The 26,119-nt window shown below is 57.4% G+C and overlaps 3 protein-coding genes and 1 non-coding gene across 5 annotated transcripts; 1 reads left to right on the top strand and 3 right to left on the bottom strand.

Annotated features, from left to right (window-relative positions):
* Positions 1 to 252: 252 nt before the first annotated feature.
* On the top strand, positions 253 to 6,862 carry NMRK2 (nicotinamide riboside kinase 2). Its single transcript, XM_054649958.2, has 8 exons — positions 253 to 519; positions 2,106 to 2,196; positions 3,308 to 3,356; positions 3,551 to 3,722; positions 4,520 to 4,591; positions 5,686 to 5,792; positions 6,231 to 6,316; positions 6,410 to 6,862. Exons 1-7 carry the CDS (start codon positions 494 to 496, stop codon positions 6,314 to 6,316), a joined length of 603 nt encoding a protein of 200 aa, XP_054505933.2. The 5' UTR covers positions 253 to 493; the 3' UTR covers positions 6,410 to 6,862.
* A 2,399-nt stretch (positions 6,863 to 9,261) lies between these two features.
* DAPK3 (death associated protein kinase 3) lies at positions 9,262 to 15,083 on the bottom strand. Of its 2 annotated transcripts, none has more exons than XM_054649946.2 (9): positions 14,987 to 15,083; positions 14,158 to 14,303; positions 12,608 to 12,968; positions 11,641 to 11,770; positions 11,437 to 11,485; positions 11,287 to 11,313; positions 11,035 to 11,187; positions 10,562 to 10,607; positions 9,262 to 10,423 (listed from the first exon to the last, which is right to left on the bottom strand). In XM_054649946.2, the coding sequence occupies exons 2-9, from the start codon at positions 14,217 to 14,219 to the stop codon at positions 9,881 to 9,883; spliced, it is 1,371 nt and encodes a 456-aa protein (XP_054505921.1). In that variant the 5' UTR covers positions 14,220 to 14,303; positions 14,987 to 15,083; the 3' UTR covers positions 9,262 to 9,880. The 2 variants fall into 2 exon arrangements, with proteins under 2 accessions (XP_054505921.1, XP_077047639.1); XM_077191524.1 differs by having other exon boundaries at positions 14,957 to 15,063.
* A 156-nt stretch (positions 15,084 to 15,239) lies between these two features.
* Positions 15,240 to 25,067, bottom strand: EEF2 (eukaryotic translation elongation factor 2). The gene is made up of 15 exons (XM_054649913.2): positions 24,899 to 25,067; positions 24,071 to 24,285; positions 23,189 to 23,370; positions 22,881 to 23,092; positions 22,035 to 22,213; positions 21,679 to 21,784; positions 21,304 to 21,417; positions 21,030 to 21,168; positions 20,223 to 20,418; positions 19,822 to 20,080; positions 19,493 to 19,600; positions 19,059 to 19,412; positions 17,555 to 17,737; positions 16,622 to 16,754; positions 15,240 to 15,889 (listed from the first exon to the last, which is right to left on the bottom strand). The coding sequence occupies exons 1-15, from the start codon at positions 24,899 to 24,901 to the stop codon at positions 15,696 to 15,698; spliced, it is 2,577 nt and encodes an 858-aa protein (XP_054505888.1). The 5' UTR covers positions 24,902 to 25,067; the 3' UTR covers positions 15,240 to 15,695.
* On the bottom strand, positions 21,553 to 21,621 carry LOC129131445 (small nucleolar RNA SNORD37). Its single transcript, XR_008535645.1, has one exon. It is a non-coding gene; the product is annotated as a small nucleolar RNA SNORD37 (small nucleolar RNA).
* Positions 25,068 to 26,119: the final 1,052 nt, after the last annotated feature.

Consider the following 26,119-nt stretch of genomic DNA (forward strand, 5'->3'; position numbering starts at 1 on the left):
AGTGGCATTGAGGGGTTCAACCCCCCCAAAACGTGACATTCCCCCCCCAAAATGTGACATTGAGGAGTGGAACCCCCCCCCCCAAATGTAACAATGAGGGGTTAAACCCCCCCAAAATGTGACATTGAGGGGTTGAACCCCCCCCAAAATGTGACATTGGGGGAGTGAACACCCCCAAAAAGTGACATTGAGCGTTGAACCCCCCCAAAAAGTGACATTGAGGCTTGGCCGGCCCTGCCCCGAACGTGACATCGCGGCTCATGACGGTCACAGGGCTGCCCGGGGCGGGGACACGGCCCTATAAATCCGCCCCAAAAGCGCCTTTTCCTCAATGAAAGGCTCGGGGAGGCAGAGCAGAGCTAGGGGGATAAAAAGGAACGGGGACAGCGAGGTTTTTGTTCCGCTTTAAGTTCTTTCAGCCTTCCCAATTTCGGGGTTTTTTTTTCCCCCCCCCCCCCTCGCCACATTCCGGCTGAAGAGGCGACTCGGCAAAATGAAATATATTATAGGCATCGGAGGGTAAGTCCTTGCTAAAATCTGGTTTATGTTATGTTTTTTCCTGGTTTAAGTTTTGCGGGTTATTTATCTAGGGTATAGGATTTGAGATATTTGAGGGTATTCGGGATACAGGATTTGAGAGATGATGCAACTTGATGAGTGTTAATTTGTGGTGCTTAAATACAGCAGGGTGTATTTAAGACACACTTTAAAGACATCCACTTTTAACTTTTATATATTCTTTAATATATATCTTAATATATACTTTTAGACGTACTTTTATTTGATATGTCCTTTTATATGTTTATAAAGGATTTAAAGGATGGATGCTGCTTCAGCAGAGTTTTGCAGGGCAGCACATCCTTTCATACACATCTATATACATTTTATATATATATATTATATACTTATTTGTGTTATATACATATTTATACTTACACGTTTATATATTTTTAGAGATACTTTCATCCACAGTTTTATTTATCCTTTTATAGTTTTAACAGGAGGGATGCTGAGATGGCAAAAACACTCAAGTAAATTTAGAGGCCAGATAGACCAGGAAAATTATTTTTAAATTTTCTCTGAAAGACGAAGAGGGGGGAAAATCCCGTTTCTAATAAAATGGGGTGGTGGTGTATAAAGGGCATTGATTTTAATTTTAAAAAGCAGAATTTAAGGTGTGCTCGTTCTAGGACGGGGTGTGAGAGTGCGGCGGGAGAGCTCCGGAAATGGAAGAGTGAATAGTAATATGGGTTATTAGAATAATATTTTAATAATATGCGACCGAGGGATTTATACTGCCTCGGGATTAAAAAAAAAGGAGGAATAGTTAAGTTATTCAGGGCTTTTACATTAAACGGGTTATGGGGCGTATGAGGGCAGCGAGGCCGCTCCATCGTGAGCAGCGGGGCCGCGGTTGTGAGGGACCGGCCATGGCGGCCCCGCTCCCTCAGGGGCCCGGGCTGTGAGGGACCGGCCATGGCAGCCCCGTGGTTGTGAGGGACCGGCCATGGCGGCCCCGTGGTTGTGAGGGACCGGCCATGGCGGCCCCGTTCCCTCAGGGGTCCGGGCTGTGAGGGACCGGCCATGGCAGCCCCGTGGTTGTGAGGGACCGGCCATGGCGGCCCCGCGCGCGCGCTCCCCTCAGCGCCGCCGTTGCGCGCGCGCGGGAACCGGAGGGGCCGTTACACGCGGCCGAGCGCGCGCGCGGGGCGCTGGAAGGGGCGGGACCGGGTGGGCGGTGACAGCCAATCGGCAGCCGGGGAAAAGGCGGGGCTGGGGGGAGTGGTGGTCGCAGCCAATCGGCGAGCGGCGCAGGAGGGGCGGGAAATTCAAACGGGGGGTGCGGGAGGGGTTGGGGACCCTGAGGGTCAATACCGGGGTCCCCTCAGGGGCTCGGGTCCCCTCAGGGGCTTCCGCCGCCGGGCGGGGTTCGGATCCCACAGGGTCAATTCCCGGGTCCCCTCAGGGGCTCCCGCCGCCGGGCGGGGTTCGGATCCCTCAGGGCTCGGCTCCTTCAGCGGTGTCTGTCCCGCCGCGGGTCCCCGTGGCTCCCAGACCGGTTCTAATGCGATTCTTCCACCTCTGTCTCGCCCCGCTCCCTGCAGGGTCACCAATGGTGGCAAAACCACCTTGACCAACAGGCTCGTCAAGGCGCTGCCCAACTGCTGCGTGGTCCATCAGGATGATTTCTTCAAGGTGAGTGTCCTCTTCCTTGCAGCGTTAATTGTACATGCAGGGCAAGTCAGTTTTGACAGCTTAGGAGTCACAAGCTTTCTGGTTTTGTGGGGGCTTTATATATATATATATATATTTGATTTTTAAATGACTGGGCAGGTGGGAAGTTCCTGACCTTTATAAATGCCACAGGAGCCTTTAAGTGTTAACAACAGATTTAAATTTAGTACTGAATTCAGGCAGAGGTTATTTACTGTGCTCTGCATGAATGGTTTCCTCCATATTGGGATTTCCCACGTTATTTTATTAAATTAAGAATGAGACTGCTAAATTATGCTTTAGCATTTAAGCACCTCTCTGCTGGTTTAGATATAGAAAGGGGGTTTTATGGGGGAACTTTGATAGATCTGTATCAGAACCCAATTAAACTATTGCAGAGATTAATGCAGAAGAGCTTCACTGCCTTCTGCCTGGGAGTGCAGAGTGCTCCTAAACTCTGCAGGTTTCATGGGAATGAGGATATCCCTGGACCCCACCACACGTGGAAGTCCAAGAGATGCAGGAATGGACTTGCAGCACTTGTGGGTCACCCCCAAAGCATGAAGTGCTCCAGCCCCAGCATCGTGTGCTCAGTCTGTGCTGCTCAGATTTGATCACTCAGGAGCCCTTGGGGGAGGCATTCTGTTTGATTTTCCATAAAAATCTGTAACTTCTCCTTTGAGCGAATGCCAACACGAGGAAAGCAGTAACTGAGCAACCAAAGTGCTGCTGTACCCACCTGCATTTTTATTAGAGGAGTTCAAATACCCAGTCTTTAAGAAAAACCCATACATTGTAGCACTTATTTAACTGTATCAGCACTTTATGCTCCTGTATGATTTACAACCAACACCCTGTAGTACTTTGCCAATTAAACAAACGAGCGATTAACACCAAAATCTTTATCTCAAGTGGTCTGAGTGAGCCAGGGCAGCTTCCCAGAGCTCGTGGGGTTGGGGCAGGCTGGGAGTGTGGATGTCCCTGCAGTGCCCAGGGGTGGTTTGTGTGGCAGTAGTGGCCGGGTGCCGATGGCACAGGAGGGAACTGATCCCGCTGAGGCTGCAGCAATGTTTTATTGCTCACTATATTTCAGCCACAAGATCAAATAGAAGTCGGGGAAGACGGCTTTAAGCAGTGGGATGGTAAGAGCAGTGTTCCCTATAGGATGCAGTAATGTATATTCTTTTCCTAAGTATTTCTTTTTTTTTTTTGTTTCATTATTAAAAGCTTTAACAGTAAATTTCCGTAACTGTAACTTTACCGAGCTCAATCTGTTTTCTGCTTTGGAGCCCGTGGTGTGTGATGGTGTTTGATGGTGTCCCTTTCTCCTGACCAGTGCTGGATTCCCTGGATATGGAGGCACTGGTGAGCACAGTGCGGGCCTGGATTGAGAACCCGGTGAAGTTCGCCCGTTCGCACGGGGTGAATGTCACACCCGGCTCTAGAGAGCCAACCTCCCAAGATATCCATATATTGGTCATTGAAGGCTTCCTGCTTTATAATTACAAGTAAGGTTTGGAGAACTCTTCGTGGTTTGCCAGGGAAGGTCCTTACACCCCTCGTGCCAGAGCTAAAAAACTCCTTTTTACTACTTTCCCCTTCCTGCCTTGTGCTGTATTCTTACCCCGGAGAGTTTCCTGCTGAAAAAAAATGTAAAATTAACTCCTAAATGTAGAATTGAGGTGAATTTAAGGTTCTGATTTGGGGCACGGCCTTGAACTCCAGGGGAGTTTCAGGGCAGGATTTTTGCAGGCTCCCCCCTCATCCCTCCCACCTCGGTGAGAGCAAGGCAATGATCCATTCACTGCCTGGAATCTCTGCTGGAGCTCAGGAACAGGAATTCTGTCCCGTGCTTGCTTAACACTGCCTGCACTGGGCTCAGTGGCACAGACAACTCCCTGGGGTTTTGTGGAGGACCCTGGAATCCCAGAGGGGTTTGGAAGGGACCTTAAAGCCCATCCAGCCTGGCCTTGGACACTTCCATGAACGTGAGCTGAGGAGCTGCCCTGTCCCAGGTTTTGCTGCAAACTGATTTTGGAGTGATCTAGGAAGAGCCAGGGTTCCCAGCCCCGTGCCTGATCCTCCACAGGCTCCCCTCTGATCCCCCTCAGGACCAGTGGGTGGTGTTTGGGTGGGGAAAGTCCCTGCTTGGGCTGTTCTGGCCTTCAGAAAGAAGCTTCCCATGGTGTTGAGTTAACAACCCCTTGGCTTGTCTTCAACAGACACAAATCCCGTAGAGGCAGAGAGACTTTTGTGGTGTCTGGGGTGATTCCATTTGCTGTTACTCAAAGTGTCCCCTCCCCAGGCCTCTGATCGAGCTGTTCGACCTTCGCTATTACCTGGCAGTGCCCTACGACGAGTGCAAGAGGAGGAGGAGGTGAGAGCACGGCCGGGGGGGCCTCCAGTCCTGCCCCCCTGTCCTTCACACACTGCTCTTGGTCATGGAGCCGTGCAGGGGCTGGGGCTGGGAGGACCTTAAAGGACCTTAAAGGTGATATCATGGACTCATGGAGGGGCTGGGGTTGGAAGGTCCTTAAAGGTGATCTTGTGGAATCATGGAGGGGTTGGGGTTGGGAGGACCTTAAAGGTCCTTAAAGGTGATCTCATGAAATCATGGAGGGGTTGGGAGGTCCTTAAAGGTCCTTGAAGGTGATATCATGGAATCATGGAGGGATTGGAGTTGGAAGGTCCTTAAAGGTGATCTCATGAAATCATGGAGGGGTTGGGTTGGGAGGTCCTTAGAGATCATCTCATGGAATCATGGAGTTGGTTGGGGTTGGAAGGTCCCATGGAGTCATGGAGGGGTTGAGGTTGCAAGGTCCTTAAAGGTCCTTAGAGATCATCTCATGGAATCATGGAGGGGTTAGGGTTGGGAGGTCCTTAGAGATCATCTCATGGAGTCATGGAATGACTGGGGTTGGGAGGTCCTTAGAGATCATCTCATGGAGTCATGGAGTTGGTTGGGGTTGGAAGGTCCTTAAAGGTCCTTAAAGGTGATCTCATGGAATCATGGAGGGATTGGAGTTGGAAGGACCTTAAAGGTCAAATCATGGAGTCATGGAGTGGTTGGGGTTGGAAGGACCTTAAAGGTGATCTCATGCCAGCCCTGCCATGGCCAGGACACCTCCCACCACCCCAGGCTGGCCTTGGGCAGTGCCAGGGATGGACCCTGACAGTTCTGGGATGTGTTGGTGCCATGAGTTGGATTCGAGTGGGGAATTTGCCGGGAATGGGAGGAAGGGATTTGATGTGGTCAGCGTGGAATGGCTGCGCTTGGAGAAGACCTCTGAGGTGGAGCCCAGCCACGAACCCCTCACCACTCACCACTGACCACGTCCCCAGGAGCCCAAGCACAGCCATGGGCACTCCAGCGCTGCCTGGGCAGCCTGTGCTGCTCCCTCACCACCCTTTCCATGGGAGTTTCTTTTCCTAACCCCTCCCTGAGGCTCCTTCTCCGTGCTGTTGTTCCAGTACACGGAATTACACCGTGCCCGACCCGCCGGGGCTCTTCGACGGCCACGTCTGGCCCATGTACCTCAAACACAGGAAGGAGATGGAGGATTCTGGGGTGGATGTGGGTAAGTGTTCCCCAAACACAAATCCCTCAGTCCTGGCACTGGGATTTAAGGAATTGGGTGATTTCATTGGAGGAAGCTTCCACTGTGATGATGCAGGGTGATATTTTTACTCCCAAGTTGTAATCCTGGCCTACTTTGGATAAGTACTGGCAGTTTTAGAGCTAAGAACTTATTCCTTTTGCTTTGTACTCTTAAGGACTCAGAGGGGACAAAAAAACTCCAAAAGAAAAAGAAGGGATTTATAATTATAATCCTTATAAGGGATAAGGATTTCACAGGCCATTGTATTTTCAGGATGGTTCTGTTTTTCCAAGTTTGGGTCAATAAAATATGAAATATTTTTTAATATATTAAATATTAAATTAATATATTTTAAAAACTAATCTCCTAAAATCTTATCCTGATGGGAAGCCCAGCCTGATTCCTTTTCTCTCCCAGTTTATTTAGATGGCCTGAAGTCCAGGGATGAACTCTACAACCAAGTCTTTGAAGATATTCACAACAAGCTCCTAAATTGCTCATAGGTAACTCAAATCCAGAGGGTGGAGGATGAGGGATGGTTCTGGGGAATTTCACAGTTTGGGATCTCACCCCTTTTTCCCTTCCTCCTTTTCCAGGGTTGGGAGGATCCCGAAGATCCGTGTACAGCGATGTAAATAATACTTGGAAGTGGGAGTGGGAATTTGTGTGAACTCCCCTCCCACTGCCCTTTGGCAAGTCCCTTCTGTATATAATTGAAAACTGAGGATAACTTATTCCCACCACATGGACAGGATGGCCTTGGTGGGGTTTATTTTATAATTATTTTATATTCCGCTGGCTTACAGAGAAGCTGGAAACGGCATTTTTATAGCAGAGCAAGTAGAGCTGTGCTGGGAAAACAAGAGAGCTCCTGCAGACAGAAAGGCTTCGTGCAAGGCTTGTTTGTAACATCATCAACTCACTAAAAATCCACTTCAGTCTCCTTCTGAGGACCTGCTTTAATTCATCACTCATGAGGACCTGGTTTAATTCATCACTCAGCTTTATTATTGCAATAAAAACGGGTGTGAAGCTCATCCAAAACACAAGAGCCCCTTTTTCATGGCTGTTTGGGATTCCAGCCCTGGGTGGCCTCAAAGCTCCTCCCTTCACTGCGAGGGTTTGGGTGCTCACCTGGCCCCAGCCAGGTGGGAATGGCTCAGTTTGTGAATTTAAACCATGAGGTGAACTGGGGGGGATTTCTCAGGGAATTAGAAATGAGAACTGTGCTTCCTGAGGAGCCATTTCAGGCATGAAAGGTAAAACAGCATCCAGATTTCAGATTGAGAGGGGCAGTGCCATCCCTGAAGAGAAATGAGAACTGTGCTTCCTGAGGAGCCATTTCAGGGATTAAAGGTAAAACAGCATCCAGATTTCAGCCTGAGAGGGGGCAGTGCTATCCCTGAAGAGAAATGAGAACTGTGCTTCGAGCCATTTCAGGGATTAAAGGTAAAACAGCATCCAAATTTCAGATTGAGAGGGGCAGTGCCATCCCTGAAGAGAAATGAGAACTGTGCTTCCTGAGGAGCCATTTCAGGCATGAAAGGTAAAACAGCATCCAAACTTCAGATTGAGAGGGGCAGTGCCATCCCTGAAGAGAAATGAGAACTGTGCTTCCCTAGGAGCCATTTCAGGCATGAAAGGTAAAACAGCATCCAAACTCCAGCCTGAGAGGGGTCAGTGCCATCCCTGAATGCGTGTGGGGCCTCCCCATGCAGCACCTGGGGGATGAGCCCTGGCAGCTCTCAGCACTGAAATAACTTGGCTGGGGGGTCCCTTCCCAAGATTTTGGGGCCTGAATTAGGAACTGCTCTGGAAAAGCAGCTGCTTTTAATGAATTAATTTAATTTTAGTTAATTTTTAAGTTAATAACCCAGAAACCCACCCAGGGGGGCTTTCAGCAGCCCGAGGGGAGCCAGATCCAGCTCCTTGCTCTCGTCCCACCCCGATGCTTTCCCAGTTGTGCTGGGCAGGGATGGCATGGCCAGAAAGGGATCTGGGGACACCCACCCCACCGTGCTGGCACTGTCCCCGGGCAGGGACTGTGACCTGTCACCCTGGGCAGCACTGCCCAGAGCTCAGGGCTGCAGCCGTGGGGTTCCCTGTGCCTGCACAGGTTGGCTTGAGCCGCACAAAAGCGTTTGGGGCTTGTGAAGACTTATAAGGGAAAAGCCCTCGCTCCCACCGCCTGCCAAGCTCTGGGAAGCAGAAATGGGAGCCTAAAAAAGGCATTTTGGTGTCTCTGTCCACAGAGGGGGGGTGGCAGCTCCAGCTGCTAAGAGGGGGCTGGAGCAGAACATCCTGGGAACGTCCCAGTGCTGGAAGCCCCTGGGGCAGCACAGCCCATTCCAGAACTCCTGCAGGCCTCGGGATTAGGAGATTTGTGGCATCGTGAATCACACCCCAAATTCTGCTATTTTAGAGCTATTTTGGTGTCATTTCGTGCATCCACGTGAGCGAGATCCCCCTGCCTGCTCCAGGGCCGGGGTGAATGACCGATGACTTCCAAGAGCCTTTTGGGAGCGTGAAACCCAAAGCCTGGGCAGGAAGAGAATCCAGGAAATGTTTCTCACTATGTGACCTTTGGCCAGCTGGGGAACAGCCGGCACTGCAGGGTTTCCATCCATCCCTTCAGCCCCTGCCTGTGCAGGCAGAGCTGGGGCTGCACCAGATCCACACCGCGAGCCCCAGGTGTCCCCTCACTCACGTGGCCAGGGCTGGTGGCCGTGCTGGACACGGGGACAGCCCCGGTCACGCCACCTCCCCTGGCAGCCAAGGGCCTTGGCAGGGAACACCAGGGCAGATCAAATTATCCCAGGTCCACGTGTCCCGTGCAGGGGGGTGAAACCTACACCTGCTGGAGCGTCAGCAGGGACAGGGACATGGGGCACAGCCCCCCTGCTCCCCAGGGAGCCAGAGGGGACACAGAAGGGTGACAAATAAACCCCAAATGGAGCAAACGCCCTGGGCCTGGAGCTGAGCTGGAGGTGAAGCCACCCTGGCCTGCCAGGGGAACGCCTGCCACCCACTGGCATTTGGCTGGTGATTCCCCCGGATCAAATTCTGCTGCATCTTGGCTCCGGGGGGCCCCAGGCAGTCGGAAAGCCCGCGGTGCTCCCGGGGGAAACGTGCTCCGTGCTCTGGTGTTCTCTGGAACGTGAGAACGCTTTGGGACCTGGCTCCCCCTGTCCCCAGGAGTGAGGGATCTCAGGCAAGAGGAGCTGGGGGCTCCCCCAGGCTGGGAACACCCCACAAACCACCCCCAGACCTCCCTCCATGCCCAGCACAGCAGGCTCACCTACCAGCACTGGGTTTCATAAGGAATAAAAGCATTCTTCCCCCAAATTAAGGAAGTCCCTCTGGATGGGAGCACACTGGGGGAGCTGTCACCACGGGGCACATCCTTATCTCCCTCCCGAGCCCTGTCCCACCATGGCAGCCACCCCACTACACAGAAACCTTTATTTATTGTGGGAAAAGGGGGAGCCAGGGCTGGGACAGGGGGACAGGGGGTGCAGCAGCCTGGGGGGAATGTGGGGTGCAGAGGGGCCTGCGGAGCGTGAGGCCACGCAGGGATCAGTCCTTGGTCCCAGCCCATGCGTGGCTGCTGCTGCAGTGAGAGGGGAGTCCTGCCCACCAACCCCTCCACGGGGCACTGGGGCAGCTCAGGGGACCCGGGTGGCAGGAGGGGACAAACATCCCAGGGAGGGCAGGGACACGAGCCAGGCAGGAGCTGCACGTGGGAAGCCTCAGAGTGGCACAGCCCCAGCCCCCCGAGGTGGGGGCTCCAGGGAGGCACAAGCACCCCCTGCACACCGGCAAGGCCAGGGGTGAGCAGGGGCACCAGAGGCCCTGGGGGTGAGCAGGGGCACCAGAGCCCCCGGGGAGGAGCAGGGGCACTGAGGAGCACCAGAGGCCCCCAGGAAGGAGCAGGGGCACCGAGGAGCACCGGAGCCCCCAGGGGTGAGCAGGGGAACTGGGGAGCAGCAGAGCCCCCGGGGGTGAGCAGGGACACCGGAGCCCCCGGGGAGGAGCAGGGACACCAGAGCCCCCAGGGGTGAGCAGGGTTAGCGGATGCTGCCGTCGCCCTCGCTGCTCTGCAGCTTCTCGCGCTCGATGGACCACACCAGCTCCTGCACAAACTTCATCTCCGAGGCCACCTGCTTGGCCAGGGCCTCGTAGTGGTTCTCCAGCTTGCGGTAGCGCCGCTTGAGCCCGTTGGCCGCCTGCACCACGCTCCTGGTCTCCTCCTGCGCCTGCTTCTTCAGCGCCTCCGTCTTCTGCAGCTCCTGCCGGATCTGCCGCAGGTCCTGGCTGATGCTCTCGTTCTCCTCTTTGTACCACGACTCCTTCTCCTCGTAGATGGACAGCAGCGCCTCGATGTCCTCCTGGAAGGACTTCTTGTTCCTCTCCAGCTCTCGGAGGCTCTCCTCGGCCGCGGCCACCTCCTCCATGACCTTGGAGAAGCGCTCGAAGTTGATGTAGGTGTTGTTGGGGGGCATGCTGGAGTGGGATTTGATGGTGTACTCCTTCAGGCGCGTGGTCTTCAGCCGGCGCCGCTCGGGCTTCTTGCAGCTGTCCTCGTTGCGGACGTTCCTCCTCTTGATCACCTGAGGCAGGGACAGTGGTGGCTGCAGCAGGTGTCACAGGCAGTGACACCAAACCGGCCCCCACAGGGCTGGGGGAGCAGCAGAGCCCCGGCCTCGGGGGTCAGGCACCCAAAAAGGGCAAATTCTTTCACTTCTCACCTTAATCCAAGGGTGCTCCAGGCTCTGGGCGATGGTCATTCGCTTCCTGCAAACACAGCAAGGCTGGGCTCAGGGCAGAGGCTCTGCTCCTCTTTCCCTCTTACAGCCCTGGAAAAGCAGCTTGGATCCTGTGATTGCCTTTGGGGTCAGGCTGAGCCTTGCTGCACTCAGGGCCCCCCCAGGCAGGAGCTGTATCCAGCCCCCAACCCCTCAAACTGCCTCCCAAGGGAAGCACAGGCAGAGGATGCTGTGGGAACCTCCTGTCCCCACTGCTCCTTCCCAAACCCTGAGCCCTGGGGGCCCAGCCCAAACCCTCCCAAACCCCAGTGGAGCTACTGCACCCTTGGGGTGGTCCCAGAACTCACCCCACCGTGGCGCAGGCAGGAGAGAGGAGCTGCCTGTGCACAGCAGGGTGGGCAGGGGGGACTGTCCCCTCTCCCAGAGGAACCCCAGCTGTGCTCCCTGTCCCTTACTTGGGGTCCTTGACCAGCAGGCGGCGGATGAAGTCCTTGGCCAGCTCACTGGTGTTGCTGAAATATTCCTCATCGAAGTCGTAGTTGACAGCAGAGATGTTGGTCAGCGTCTCCTGCTTCGTCTCCCCCAGGAACGGGGAGGCTCCGCTCAGCCTGAGGAGAGACTGGCTTGGGACACCCCAAAAAGGCTCCAGCCCGAGGTGGGGGGCTCATCCTGCAGCCCTGTCCCCTCCAGAGCTGCCTCATACTCACAGGATGTAGGTGATGACCCCGATGCTCCTGGAAGAGAGAGGGAGAGGAGGATGAAGCCACACGGAGGAGGATGAAGCCACACAGAGCTTTTGGCATGAGGGGAGATCCAGCAGCACGAGGGGATTGGCTGCTGGGAGGGGAATCACTCACCACATGTCGGCCTCCAGCCCCAGGGGCTCGTAGTTCACAATTTCTGGGGCTTTAGGAGGAAAGGGAAGAAAATGGATTTATTGTGGGGGAAGGAAGCCTGGCCCCATGGACACATCCCGGCAGCAGCAGCACCCAAGTGCTGGGTGTCTCTCCAGGATTAATCCAAAGCTTTCAGTACCCCAAGGAGCCCCCAGGAATGCCCACCTACAAACTCTGGGGTCCCAAAGATATTCTTGAACTCATTCCCAGCCTCGATCTTGTGGGCGATCCCGAAGTCGATGAGTTTGATGCGAGGGTTTGGCACGTTCTTGTCCAGCAGCATGATGTTCTCTGGCTGTGGGGGGAGAGGAGCTGGGTCTGTCCCTACACAGCAGCCTGGGGAAGCTGCCCTGGGCTCCTCATTCCAGAGGGGAGGATGAGTGCCTCAAGCTGGGAGAGATCCCAAGCACCAGCCCCACTGCTCTGCAGGAGTGCACTGACCCCCACTCCCTAGCACTGAGTTCCACACCTCACCATGGAGTTGGGCTCATCCCTGCTCCTAGTGCTGAACATGGGGTGTCTGTAGCTCCCAGACCCCACCTGGGGGTTCATCCCTGCTCCCAGTGCTGAACATGGGGTGTCTACAGCTCCCAGAGCCCACCTGAGGGCTCCTCCCTGCTCCCAGTGCTGAACATGGGGTGTGTGCAGCTCCCAGAGCCCATCTAGGGGCCCATCCCTGCTCCCAGACTGGGGTCTGCAGCTCCCAGACCCTACCTGAGGGCTCATCCCTGCTCCCAGTGCTGAACATGGGGTGTGTGCAGCTCCCAGAGCCCATCTGAGGGCTCATCCCTGCTCCCAGTGCTGAACACAGGGTGCCTGCAGCTCCCAGAGCCCATCTGAGGGCTCATCCCTGCTCCCAGTGCTGAACATGGGGTGTGTGCAGCTCCCAGACCCCACCTGGGGGCTCATCCCTGCTCCCAGTGTGGTGTCTGCAGCTCCCAGACCCTACATGAGGGCTCCTCCCTGTTCCCAGTGCTGAACACAGGGCGCCTGCAGCTCCCAGAGCCCATCTGGGGGCTCATCCCTGCTCCCAGTGCTGAACACAGGGTGCCTGCAGCTCCCAGAGCCCACCTGAGGGCTCCTCCCTGTTCCCAGAGCTGAACACAGGGTGCCTGCAGCTCCCAGAGCTCACCTTCAGGTCGAAGTGGGCGATGCGCTTGGAGTGCAGGTAGTGCACCCCGTCCAGGATCTGCTTGAGGAACTGCGTTGCCTCCTCCTCCGTCAGCGACTCCTTCTCGGCCAGGAAGTCGAAGAGCTCCCCGCCGGACACCAGCTCCAGGATGAGCACCACGTCGGTCTTGTTCTCGAAGATGTCGTGCAGGGTGATGATGTTGGGGTGCTGGATCTCGCGCAGGATGTCCACCTCGCGCTCGATCTCCTCGCGGCTCACGCCCCTGCGGCTCGACGACAGCCGCCGCTTCTTGATGAACTTGGCCGCGTACTCCAGCCCCGTCTTCCTCTCCCGGCACTTCCTGACGATGGCGAACTGCCCGCTGCAGGGGAGGGAGCACAGCACGTCCTGCCTGCCACAGCCCCACGGTGGGCACTGCTGGATGAGCCTTCCCCCCCATGAGAGCTGAGATCTGGGGATGCCCACCCGCTCCCGGGCTCTGGCAAACTCCTGCCAGGAATGTGGCAGCTGCCGATCCTCCCCGGGCTGCTCAGGTGCTGCTGTGATCAGCCAGGCTGGGAGATGCCCCCATCAGCTCCTCCTGGAGCCCCCAGGAGCAAACCCCAGAGCCCAGTGGTCCCAGGAGACCCCAAAGCCCTGATGGAGAAGGCAGGTGGAGGGGAAATGTCTGAAATCAGAGTGACTGCACCTGGACCTGAGACTCCTTTACACCTTTATCCATCCCTGAATCGTGGCCAGGGAGACTCCTTTATCCATCCCTGAATCGTGGCCAGAGAGACTCCTTTATCCATCCCTGAATCGTGGCCAGGGAGACTCCTTTACACCTTTATCCATCCCTGAATCATGGCCAGGGAGACTCCTTTACACCTTTATCCATCCCTGAATCATGGCCAGGGAGACTCCTTTATCCATCCCTGAATAATGGCAAGGGAGACTCCTTTATACATCCTTGAATCATGGCCAGGGAGACTCTTTTATACCTTTATAGAGCCCTGCATCGTGGCCAGGGACACACACAGCCCTGGAGGGCAGAGTGGGTCCAGCCATGGCCACCGCATCCCTCCCCACGGCTCACAAACAACCCCAGCCACAGAGAGGCAAAAGAACCTGCAGCAACTCCTGGAAGTTCCTCTGCTTGGAAAAAAAACAACACTTAAGTGACCCAAAACGCTTTTGCTGCCCAAGTGCCCGAGGAGGGGCCACGGCGCGGCCGGGGCAGCGCTGGAGGATCCCGAGGCGGCTCCCCCAGCGCCGCCTCTGCATCCCGGCTGATTAAATCCCATCTGCGGGCTCTGAGTCACCCTGGATCCTTCCCACAGGCGCCGGGCCAGGCGAGGAGGGCCGGAAGCCGCCAGCCCCGGACGGGAGCTCCACCGGGAACAACGTTAATTAACGCTTTTTAAAGAAATCTCTATCTGCCAGAGGTGCCTGACCCGCGCACAGAGGGGGCGCAGGGACACCGCGGGGGATGCAGCAGCCGGATCCAGCGAAGCTCCCGCCAGGGCTGCAGCCATGGAAGCCCCCCGAGAAGGCAGCGGGACGAGCCTCACCTGCCCAGCTCCTCTCCCATCTCATAGAAGTCCTCCACGCTCTCCTGGCGGAAGGTGGACATGGCTGCGGGGCCCTCCGGAGCGGGAACCGCCCCGCCGCTGCCAGCGCTGGATGTCAGGAGCGGGGAGCAGCCGGGGATCAGCACCTGTGGCACCGGGAACAGGGGGGCTGTGTCCCGGGAGCTCACACCGACACCCAGCACAGCGATCCCGGGTCCCCGGGGGATGCGCAGCCCCGGGCCGGGCGGTGCCGTGCGGCAGCACCACGAGCTCATCCCGGGGATGCCCCCCCGGTCTCACCACACCCCAAAACCCAGGGGACAGAGAAGGGAAGGGGGCCACAGCCTCTCCCTGCTCCACAGGGCCCACACCCGCCGTCCACCCATCTCCTCATCCCTTTCCTGCCCCACAGCCCCTCCCCACCCCAATTCCCCAGAGCCCCTCTCACACCCACGGCCCCCAGTCCCTCCCCATCCCAATCCCTACCCCTCCTTTTCCAGCCCCACGGCCCCTCCCAACCCGATCCCACACTGCCCCTCCCTATCCCACAGCACCCCCCAATCCCTCTCCACCCCTTTCCCGACCCGCAGCACCTCCCAGCCCCACAGCCCCCACACCCAGAGCCCTCCCCATTCCTCCCGTTCCTTCCCCACCCCACCCCACAGGCCTCACAACCCCCGCACACCGCTCCCCGCGCCATCCCTCTCTCCCCACGCCACGCAGCCTCCCTCCATCACCCCTCTCCCACCCGCACAGCCCCTCCCGTCCCCCTCCCGGTCCCACACCGCCCCTCACGGACCCCTCAGCAGCACCGGCCCCCGTTCCCAACCTGGGCCGCCGCCGCCCGCGTCGCCGCCGCCACATTCCAGCACAGCAAGTCCCGCCCCCTCCCGCACAAACCACGCCCACCTCCGCATGAAGCCCTGCCCACGCCGCGGCATCCTCATGCATCCAAGGCCCGCCCACTCCCCGCCAGAGGCCCCGCCCCGCGGCTCGCGGATGGGCGGGGCCGAGGTAGCACCACCCCTTCACTCCCACCAGAGGGCGCCACCCTCACCCTTAAAAACACCCCAAAAATTCACTTTTCGTCACCATTTATCCAATTTTATTAATTCCAGTGGCACTAATACAGGCGGCGATGGGCACGACGGACAGTCACGCTGCAGATAAGGCACCCTCACCCCCTCTCTCTTTCCCCCCATTTTCCTTGTCCTCTTTAAGCACGCCCCCACTCCCTTCCAGGCCATTCTGCAGCAGTATTTTTTTTTTTTTTGAGTCAAATAAATACAGAATTGGGCAGATCTAGTGGAAATGTTTTAGTTACAATGGCAAAGATGAGTCATGTGCAACACAGAAACCTATAAGGCTTTTTTTTTTTTTCTTTTTGTTTGTTTTCCTCATTTGAAGTTCTCAAAATCGCTATGAAACCCATTTAATTAACAAGATGGTGGTCACAGGCGTCTATAGCCCCTGGCGGCATGGGTGATAACGCTAATTAATTAAATTTTTCCTGCTCTCCCAGAGTTCCATGAGTGTCATTAGAGTTTGTCCAGGAAGTTGTCGAGGGCAGGGATTCCTTCCTTCAGCCCTTTGCGTTTGCGGGTCTCGGCCACCACCTGGGCTGGCCGGGTGGCACTGTCGAAGGGGTCCCCGGGCAGGATCTGCCAGTGGTCAAAGACGCACTGGGGGAAGGCCTGGCCACCCGTGTTGGACCTCAAATCCGCTGTGAAACCTGGAGGGAGAAGATAAAAGGTGAGGTAAGGACAGGAGTGGTCGTAGTTCAATGCTGCATCCATGGATAGCCCTCTCCTTGTTTCCATGGAGGAACCCAGAGCAGCTCTCAAAAGCCTCCTGAGATCCCAACCAATGTGAGGTAGGAATGGAGAAAAGGCTCCAAGAAGAACTTAGAGACCCTTTTAATGCCTAAAACTGGGGAGGGACTTTGGACAAACATATGGAAGGACAGGACATGGAGAATGGCTTCCCACTGCCAGTGGGCAGGGATAGATGGGGTATTGGGAAGGAATTCCTGGCTGGGAAGGGCTGGGATGAATTCCCAAAGCAGCTGTGGCTGCCCCTGGATCCCTGGAAATCTCCAAGGCCAGGGATAGTGGAAGGTGTCCCTGCCCATGGCGGGGGTGGCACTGAAAGACCCTGAAATGTCCCTTCCAACCCAAAATGTTCTGCAACCTTGGTCTCTTCTCCTGGGCACCCAGTGACAGGATGAGAGGAAACACCCCTAAGCTGTACCAAGGAAGGCCTGGAGATTTCCCCAGAAGAAGAACATTTTCCCCAGAAGGATGGTCAAGCCTGGCATGGCTGCCCAGGGCAGTGCTGGAGTCCCCATCTGTGTGGATGTGGCACTTGGGGACATGGTTCAGTGCTGGCTGAACAGCTCAACTTGAGGATCTCCTGAGGCCCTGCCCAAGGCTCTCCCTCCTCCCAGGACGGCTCCAGGACTCACCAAAGGACTCGTTGACAGGCAGGTAGGCCTTGACCACGAACATGGGGGTCCCAGCCACCTGGGTCTCCTCAAACACGTGGCCACGTTTCCTGTTCAGCACCCCGTAGATGCCTCCCACCACCTGCTCCGGGCACTGAGGGAGAGATTGGAGTCAGGATTGCACCCAGCTGCCGTCCCCCCTTCCCTGAGGGCTGGCAGGGGCTGCACTGCAGTGTAATTTCAGGGTTTACCTCAGAATCTGGGTCCCTCCCCTGCAGATTCCCTCCCAGGTGTGTCAGTGTCACCTCTCCTTTCCCCACCCTGACCCCTCCCAGCACTGTCTGTCAGTCCTGGCATTCCAGAAGGGACTGGCAGATTCAAAGGATGCCCTCTACCCCTGGGGGGCATTGGGCCATCCAGGTGTCCTTTGTGCCTTTGTCCCTCCCCTCCTGTCCCTGCTTGGTGGCTCCCTGCCCCTTCCCTGCCCCTCTCCCCGGGGTTCAAAGGAGCAGCAACCATGGGCTCAGGGAGTTCTGTTGGAGCTGGTGCTGCAATCAGAGGCCAGAATAAAGCTCTGGATCCAAACCCTCCATCAGAACCGACTCCTTTCCTTCACCATCTCCTTAAAGCTCCTCTGGCAGAGGGAAACCTGAGGAGCAGCCCCTGTTATGGGGGGAAGCTCCATCCCAGCACCACCAGAGCTCCTGCAGGCCTGGGTTTGTCTCCATGTGCCAACTGCATCACCCAGCCAGCCAAAAGTGCCTCTGGGGTGAAACACCACACACCCAGCCAGCCAAAAGTGTCTGTGGGGTCAAACACCACACACCCAGCCAGCCAGAAGTGTCCCTAGGGTCAAACACCCCAGTGCCACTGTTTGGTTCAGCACCAAGGGCCAGACAAGCCCAGGCACGTCCCACCTGCACTGCTGGCAAACATCCCGAGAGCGCTGCTCACCTGGATCTCCACCAGGTAGATGGGCTCCATGAGGCGAGGCTGGGCGGTCAGCACGCAGGCGTAGAGGCAGCGCCGGGCCGTGGGGATGATCTGGCCGCCGCCGCGGTGGATGGCGTCGGCGTGCAGGGTCACGTCGTGCACGTCGAAACGCACGGCGCGCATGTTCTCCTCACACAGCACCCCCTGCCAGGGCACGGCGGGGCCAGCGTCACCACCCGGGGCACGCAGCCGCGGGGGGTGCTGCTCCCTCAGCTCACAGCTCTGTGCAAGCGGCTCCTGGAGGAGCAAGCCCGCCCAGGAGCCACCCGAGCTCCCTGCTGAGGGATGAACCTTCCAACCTACAAAGCTGGACCCCCAGCTTAAGGGGTCTAAGGGGCACCAGCTCCCAGCCCTGTGCCATCACTGCAGCATCCTCGTGATCGAAATGTAATGTCCCCAGTGTCCCCACATGAGGTGCTGCTCCCTTGGCTCACAGGAGCTCTGTGGAAGCAGCTCCTTGAGCAGCAAGCCCACCCAGGAGCCATTCAATCTCCCTGCTGCTGGATGAACCTTCAAACCTTTGTAGGCAGTAGCTCCTTGAGCAGCAAACCCACCAGGAGCCATTCAATCCCCTTGCTGAGGGATGAACCTTCAAACCTTTGTAGGAAGAAGTTCCTTGAGCACCAAGTCCACCCAGGAGCCACCTGACCTCCCTGCTGAGGGATGAACCTTCAAACCCTTGTAGGCAGTAGCTCCTTGAGCAGCAAGCCCACCCAGGTGCCATTCAATCTCCTTGCTGATGGATGAACCTTCAAACCTTTGTAGGAAGAAGTTCCTTGAGCACCAAGTCCACCCAGGAGCCACCTGACCTCCCTGCTGAGGGATGAACCTTCAAACCCTTGTAGGCAGTAGCTCCTTGAGCAGCAAGCCCACCCAGGTGCCATTCAATCTCCTTGCTGATGGATGAACCTTCAAACCTTTGTAGGAAGAAGTTCCTTGAGCAGCAAGCCCACCAGGAGCCACTCAACATCCTTGCTGAAGGATGAACCTTCAAACCTACAAAGGTTGGACTCTAGGAGGTCTTCCCCAACTTAAGGGGCACCAGGTCCCAGCCCTGTGCCAGCACTGCAGCATCCTCGTGGATCAGCTCTGAGGTTCAAGCCACAAGAGCTGTCACATATTTATGGTGCTGAAACCCAAGTATTTGGCCAAGGAAAATGGTTGGGGTTTTTTTGGTCAGTAATGTCACAGAAGTTGCTGGCCTGAAATCTCCCTCAGACTGAAACTGAATGGTAAACAGGAAAATGAATCTTTGCAGTTGCTGTTCCTAATCTGTCAATTTACCCTGCAATCTAACCCTGGAGATAATTGCTAGATAAGGCCAAGACCCTCAGAGCACCTTTCCTCCTGAAGCCAGTTCTGTTATTCACTGCCCAGATATTACATTTTGCTCCATGAGAAGCATTACAAAAATAAAGACGTGTCGAACCCTGGATGCCACCCAGACCAAGACACCAGGCCTCACCTCCTTGGTGGCCCACTGGAAGCCGGCCACCACGCTGTCCTTGATCTCGTTGAGGTACTGCACTCCCTTGGTGATGTCGGTGAGGATGTTGGGGCCGGTGCCGTCAGGCCCGAAGCACCAGATCTTCCTGGCCTCGGTGACGTCCCACTCGTACTTCTCAGCCAGGTACCGCGCCCGCTGCTTCAGCTCCTGCCGGGCCGACACCTCGCCCTTGTCGATGTCCTCGGCCAGCCCGTCAGGGAAGGGCCGTGCCTTCATGTACAGCCGGTTGTGTTTGTTGGGGGACTTGGAAAGGCACATCACGTTGGACTCCTCGCTCACCGTCTCGCGGTACGACACCACGGGATCCGATTTCTGCGGGGACAGGGTGGGCGTGAGGCACCAGAGCTGGACAAAGGCCCAGCCCTGAGCTCAGCCAGCATCAGCCTCTCTACCTTAATGGGGATGCAGGCGTGGTCCTCCTCCAGGTCCTTCAGGCAGATCTCCAGGTGCAGCTCCCCGGCGCCAGCGATGATGTGCTCCCCTGACTCCTCAATGATGCACTGGGAACAGCAGGAGCAGCAGGTGAAGCTTCAGAACGAGCCATAGCCACAAACACCAGCAACTCTCTCTGTGTTGTGTTTGACCCACTGAGCTACCTCTGGATGCTCTCCCCACCGATCTGCTGGTGTCAGAGCACCAAGCCAGGGACCAACACCCAACTCAATACTTGCCCAGGAGTGCAGGCAGCACCCCCGGATCCATTCCTGCAGCAGGCACTCACCTGCACCATGGGGTCAGACTTGGCCAGGCGCTTCAGCCCCTCCACCAGCTTGGGCAGGTCGGCCGGGTTCTTGGCCTCCACGGCCACGCGCACCACGGGGCTGACGCTGAACTTCATCACCCTCATGTTGTGGGCGTGCTCAAAGGTGGTGATGGTTCCAGTCTTCACGAGGAACTGGTCCACACCGACCAGCCCCACGATGTTTCCACAAGGCACGTCCTCGATGGGCTCCACGTAGCGGCCCATCATGAGAATGGTCCTGAGGGGAAAGTTGGGTTAGTGAGGCTGGGATGGGGAGGAGATCCCACTGAGCCCATGGCCAAGCACCTTGACAGGCCCTCAGACATGAGAGGAGAGCTGAGACAGCAGCAGAACCCCTCACCACCCCAGCCAGGACACACCTTTGAATTGGCTTCAGGTACAGATCCTCCTTCTTGCCGGGGGTGTAGTTTGGTCCCATGATTCTGACTTTCAAGCCAGTTGAGACGAGACCAGAGAAGACACGGCCGAAAGCGTAGAAACGTCCCTTGTCAGAGGTTGGCACCATTTTGGAGATGTACATCATCAGGGGGCCTTTGGGGTCACAGTTCTTAATGCCTGGGAGGAGGAGAGAGACCAGCTTAGCACCAGAGGTGTTGATGGATCTGGCACCCAGCCCAAAACCCAACTCAAGACCTGCACCCACCATCCCAGCCCAAGGGCTTTTGTCTGGACAAGAGGAAATTGAGAATGGCTTCCCACTACCAGAGGGACATTGGGAAGGGATTGTTCCGTGGGAGGGAGCTGAGGCCCTGGCACAGGGTGCCCACAGCAGCTGTGGCTGCTCCTGGATCCCTGCAAGTGTCCAAGGCCAGGTTGGATGGGGCTTGGAGCAGCCTGGGACAGTGGGAGGAGTCCCTGCCCATGGCAGAAGATGGGGCTGATTTCCAAGATCTCCTCCAACCCAATCTACCCTGAGACTCCATGGAAGATCACACCAACAAGCAATGTCTTTAACAAACCCAGGCTCACATGGACCCCCTGCCTACTCTGATTACTCAACCAGCTCAGTGCTCCAGAAACAAGCTGTGAGCCACTAAACTGTTTGATCCACACTAGAAAAGACACAGACTCAATTTCAGACGCTCCTGAGCCGTGCACATGGAGATCAAGCTGGTTAGAGGCGTGCTAGAGCTGAGGCCTGGCAGCAAAGCAGCAGCTCCTCCTACCTATGGCAGCCTCATCGTCAGGGGGGCCCTCGTAGAGCAGCTCGCAGCGATACTTCTGGGCTGTGACGGGGGAAGGCAGGTGGATGGTGATCATCTGCAGCAGGGCATCTCCAGCTGGCAGCCACCGCCTCATCACGGCCTGGGTAGAGCAGCAGGACCCGGTCAAGAGTGTGCCCAACAAGGGCTCGCCTCCCACTCTTTCCCCACCTCCCAGTCTCCCCCAAGTAGGTTGCAACTGGTCAGCTGCTCCCCAGAGAACTCAAACCAGCCTCACCTTGAGCAGGGGTTTGCCCTCCTTGTCCTTGTCCTCACTGTCCAGCTTGATGTCCAGTTTCTCAATCAGTTTAGCAGCCTCTTCTTTCTTGAAGTTCATGATTGCATCGAAAACCTGAGACAAGAGCAGCCATTGGAGCGCTGCTGGGACCCAGTCTGGAGCAGCTGCACCACTGCACCTGCAGAGAACTCCTGCTCCTCCTCAGCACCCAGCCTCCCCCAGGAGACACAGCCCATGTGCCCCCAGGTGTGTCAGACAGCTGAATTTCTTCAATCAAACAAGTCAGGTCAAAGTGAAGAAATTTTCCATCATCACGCACGGAACAGAAGCCCAGAGCGGGAGGCACCGGCCAAGGAGGAACTCTGAGGAACTCACCTTGAAGATGGGGTCAAGGATGAGCTGGCAGAAGGTCCTGGGCAGTTTCTTTCCATCAGGGCTGGTGGCAGATTTGCTGAACTTGCCAGTAGCAGGGTCAAAGTATCTGCAGGGAGAAGGAAATCAGACAATTGTCAATGCTCAGCTACAGACACACAGCTTGTTCTGCCTGCTCAGGGCAGAGCCAAGGGCTGCTGAGGAAGAGCCATTTCCTGCTTTCCCCCTCCTTCAAAACGTAATTAACTCCTGTTAAACCGGGCACAACCACGCCCTGCCTCCCTTCACCCATCCCCTGCAGTGCCAGGCTGCAGCCATGCAGAGCTGATCTGGAATTGCCATCACCACCATTCCCTCACCTGTCTCCCCACAGCTTCTTCATCATGTCCTCGACTTTCTTGGCACGCTCGGCGGGGCTGAGCTGGGCATCTCCCTTGGCAGCAAACTTTGCCACATACATCTCAGCAAACTGCTTGAGGGTGAAGGCCCAGCCGTGCAGGCCCGAGCCGAAGCCCACGGTCCCGAGCACCGGGTCAATCTGAGAGGGAACAGCAGAGCTGGGTCAGGGGAGCAGCCTCAGCCCATCCCAAAAACAGCCCAGTACAAAATGGGCCCTCGGGACACTGAGATTCTGAATCGTTCTGTCCCAGTGACCACCTCTGAGGGCTGGGACAGGCACCATTTTATCTCTGCACCACAGGACTGGGTTGGTTTTCCTCCACTCCCACCAGGTGTGTGCTCAGGTTCACGTGCAGGTAGGACTCCCATCCCTCCAGGGAGGATCAGGAAGGCATGGACACCTCCAGCTTCTTCTCAGAACCCATCACCCACAGCCCTGATCCCTTCCCAGGAACGATAAGGTGGGAAGGCAACGTTAAAAACCATCCCATTCCACCCCTGCCATGGGCAAGGACACCTTCCACAATCCCAGGGTGCTCCAAGCCCCATCCAGCCTGACCTTGGACACTTTCAGGGACTGGGCAGCCACAGCTGCTCTGGGCAACAATCCCAGCCTTTATTTGCTCAGGCCTTGAACAGGAAATTTGGGAGAGGAGCCAGCAGGAGCCCCAAGCCATCCCAAGCCTGGGAGTTCAGGCACCCTTAGGATCCCCTGTCCTCCACCTGGGATAGGGAATTCTCCCTGAGGAGGGAGCTGCTCCCTCTCCCCAGAGTGGCTCCATCCCAGCACTCAGAGCCTCCCTCACCATGATGTTGCCCATGGGGCCGCTCTCTCCCTCTCCGTAGGTGGAGATGATGACGTTGACGTTCTCCACGATGCGCTGGAAGGTCTGGTACAGCTCCTCAGGCTCCAGCTGCAGCTCCAGCAGCGCTCTGTCCATCTTGTTCATCATCAGCACGGGCTTGATCCTCTCGGCGATGGCCTGACGCAGCACGGTCTCTGTCTGCACACACACGCCTGCCAAACACACCAGCGGTTAGGAATGAGCTATCCCCAGCTCCAAATTCCAGCTCCAAATTCCCCAAAATGCTCTCCAGCTGCAGGAAACCTCACCAGAGACACAGTCCACGACGACCAGGGCGCCGTCAGTGACTCGCAGAGCTGCAGTGACCTCTGAGGAGAAGTCCACGTGCCCAGGGGAGTCAATGAGGTTGATCAAGAAACCAGAACCATCCTTGCTCTGCTTGATGAAGGCCAAGTCGTTCTCAGAGAGCTCGTAGAACAGAGAAATGGCTCTGAAAGAGAAAACGTTAAAATAATGATCTGTGTTAATCTTCCCAAAAGTTTAGAAATGTTTTGCCCCGCACAAAATGTTGCCACCACTGGAGGTGGCACCCAGTGCTCTGCTCTGGTTGACAAGGTTGGAGTTGGTGACCTTGGAGATCTTTTCCAACCTGAATCCTGGGCTCCAGGGTTTCCTGAAGTGTATTCCAGGGAGGTCAGTGTGTGAGATAAGAGGAGCCCAGACTACAACCTGTCCTTCCTAAACTGTAACATCCTCCAGAATCCCACCCTCCTCCAACTCCCTGCATTCTCCAGCACCCATAAAGGGTTCCATTCCCAAATCGCGGATTTAGGATTTTCCTACCAATCCAAACCGTATTCTCCACCCCTTTTCCAGCCCTCAGAGTCTTCACACTCCCTGTGGCAGCACAGCCACCAGAACATCCCCAGAGATGCTCCCAAGGGTCTCCACACCACATCCATGGTTCACCCAAGAATCCTGGTGCTCAACTGGGAGTATGAAGTTCCTGCTTCCCCAGTGCCAAGCACAAGCCAGTCAACACTTGCTCCACCATTCAAGACCCTCATGAGCAGAGATGAGCTTCTGAACTAGACCAAAGCCCAACAGCGTTTTCTTCCACCTCCTGGAGGAGCCCAATCTCCCCAGAGCTCAGCCCAGGGAGCAGCAGGAGCCCGAGGGAGGGCACTCACGTGGATTTGATGGTGATGCACCGCTCCTGCTCGTCCTTGCGGGTGTCGGTGAAGCGCGTCTCGCCGGCCCGAGCCGAGGCGATGATCCCGGCCTTGCACACCAGGGAATCCGTCAGCGTGGACTTGCCGTGGTCCACGTGGGCAATCACGGACATGTTCCTGATGTTGGCCTTTTTGTCCATGATGGCCCGTATCTGGTCTACTGTGAAGTTCACCTTGAGGGAGGGGAGAAGGGGGACTCAGCGTGTACAAAAACAGCTTTGGCGATTCCAAGGAAGCCGAATCGCCCATAAATACCTGCCATAATCGCGGTGACACCACCTCTGCCTGGCTGACAACACAACCCGCAGCAAGGGCACCGCAGCGGGGCTGCGGCACCAACCCCTCCCTGCCCCGGACCCCTCAAGCCGCGGTGTCAGCAGGCACAGGGCACAAATCGCCCCCAAAACCGAGCGCGGGCCGGTGCGGGTGCCGGTGACAGCCCAGACCGCAGCGTTACATAAGGCACGACCGGCACCGCAGCGCCCCGTCCCCGGCGCCGCCACCGCGCTGCCACATCAGCGCGGCCGCTCCCGAGCCCCGCGGGCCAACGGCAGCCCCGGCACCGACACCGGCGGCTCCTGCCGGCTCCGGGGGTGTCACGGCCGCCCGGACCGGCCCCCTCTCGCCGCCCCACCCTCTCCCCGCAGCCGCGGCCCAGCCCGGCAGCACAGGCCGCAGCCTCCGCCGTGTGACCCGCGGCGCCCGCGGAACCGCCATCCCCGGCGATACGGGAAGCGCGACGGCCGCTGATCGCGCCGGGAGCGGCGGCGGGCGGCGGGGGCTCACCATGGTGGCGGATGGCGGCGGATGCTGCGGGGCGGGGGGATCACGGCAATGGCGGCGGCTCGGCCCTGTCTCGCTGGCGAGCGCAGAGCGGGCGGAAGAGAGCGCTGACGTCAGCCGTTGCCCTCTTATAGGGCGGCGCCGCCGAGGGGCGGGGCCGGCGCAGAGCGCGTGCGCGGCCGCGCCGCTCTATCCCGCAGACTCTATGGTCGGGAGGCTGTTCCGCCTCGCCGGCACCACGTGGGTGTCACCATGGCTGCACCGGGACTGCAGCGAGGCGACACCGGGGGAACAGCGACCGGCAGGGACAGTACCGCCCCGCCCGGGCTGCAGCGGGTTGAAAGTCAAACCGGCAGCGGGAGGGGCGAAGAACCGACCCGGGGCACCGGGGTCGGTGAGGCCGCCCTCAGAGCGGTATCACCGAGCGGCAGCCGAGCACGGCGGCTGGGCCGCTAGGAGCAGGCGGTACGGCCGAGCCCGGTGGTGGCAGGGGGCGGCCCCGGCACCGGTGGGTCCGGGCCGCCCCGCCCCGGTCCCGCAGGGTGCCCGCAGTGCGCATGCTCCGGGCGGGCCGGTGCTGCAGCGCCCCCTGCGGGCGGGGAGGAGCGCGGGGGCAGCACCGGCCGGAGCCCCCGCCGGGCCCGGGGCTGGAACGGAAATCAGGGCCCGGGCTCCAAACTGTCCCTGTGCGCCCTTATCCGCCTTAGAGCTGGCTGGAATTATGGAGTGAATGGTTTGGGTCAGAAGGGACACGGAGGAACATCCAGTGCCATGGCAGGGACACCTTCCACCGCCCCAGCGGGCTCCAGCCTGGCCTTGGGCACTGCCAGGGATCCAGGGGCAGCCAAAGCTGCTCTGGGAATCCCATCCCACCCACCCATGCAGGAATTCCTGCCCAATATCCCGTCCAGCCCTGCCCTCTGGCAGTGGAAGCCGTTCCCTGTGTCCTGTCCCTCTGTCCCTTGTCCAAAGTCTCTGTGTTTTTTGTTGGGTCCCTTCAGGTCCTGGAGGCCACAATGAGCTCACCCCAAAGCTGCTCCTCTCCAGGCTGGGCAGTCCCAATTCTATCTCTGGCAGCTCCCAAATTCCCCACACAGCCCCAGGCTGCCCATATGAGGCAGGGACGGGCAGGATGGCCATGGAGGGACACCCAGGAGGGCTTTGGGCCCAGCTCTGCCACCGTGACAGGATGAATTATCAGCCTTTGGGGTTTCCATAGCAATC

Source organism: Agelaius phoeniceus, chromosome 29 (genome assembly GCF_051311805.1).
Source record: "Agelaius phoeniceus isolate bAgePho1 chromosome 29, bAgePho1.hap1, whole genome shotgun sequence".
NCBI classification, from domain to species: Eukaryota; Metazoa; Chordata; class Aves; order Passeriformes; family Icteridae; genus Agelaius; species Agelaius phoeniceus.

Excerpts from the sequence above, each read along its gene's own strand:
- NMRK2 (XM_054649958.2), top strand. The coding sequence starts at position 494 with ATGAAATATATTATAGGCATCGGAGG. Across the intron at positions 3,357-3,550 it reads CGGCTTTAAGCAGTGGGATG|TGCTGGATTCCCTGGATATG; the intron begins GTAAGAGCAGTG and ends TCTCCTGACCAG. Across the intron at positions 5,793-6,230 it reads GGATTCTGGGGTGGATGTGG|TTTATTTAGATGGCCTGAAG; the intron begins GTAAGTGTTCCC and ends TTTCTCTCCCAG.
- DAPK3 (XM_054649946.2), bottom strand. The coding sequence starts at position 14,219 with ATGTCCACCTTCCGCCAGGAGAGCGTGGAGGACTTCTATGAGATGGGA. Across the intron at positions 11,314-11,436 it reads GGGCTGGAGGCCGACATGTG|GAGCATCGGGGTCATCACCT; the intron begins GTGAGTGATTCC and ends TCTCTCTTCCAG. Across the intron at positions 10,608-11,034 it reads CTGCTGGTCAAGGACCCCAA|GAAGCGAATGACCATCGCCC; the intron begins GTAAGGGACAGG and ends CTGTGTTTGCAG.
- EEF2 (XM_054649913.2), bottom strand. Across the intron at positions 21,785-22,034 it reads AAGAAGCTGTGGGGAGACAG|ATACTTTGACCCTGCTACTG; the intron begins GTGAGGGAATGG and ends TTCTCCCTGCAG. Across the intron at positions 17,738-19,058 it reads TCCAGTGGGCCACCAAGGAG|GGGGTGCTGTGTGAGGAGAA; the intron begins GTGAGGCCTGGT and ends GTGCCCTGGCAG.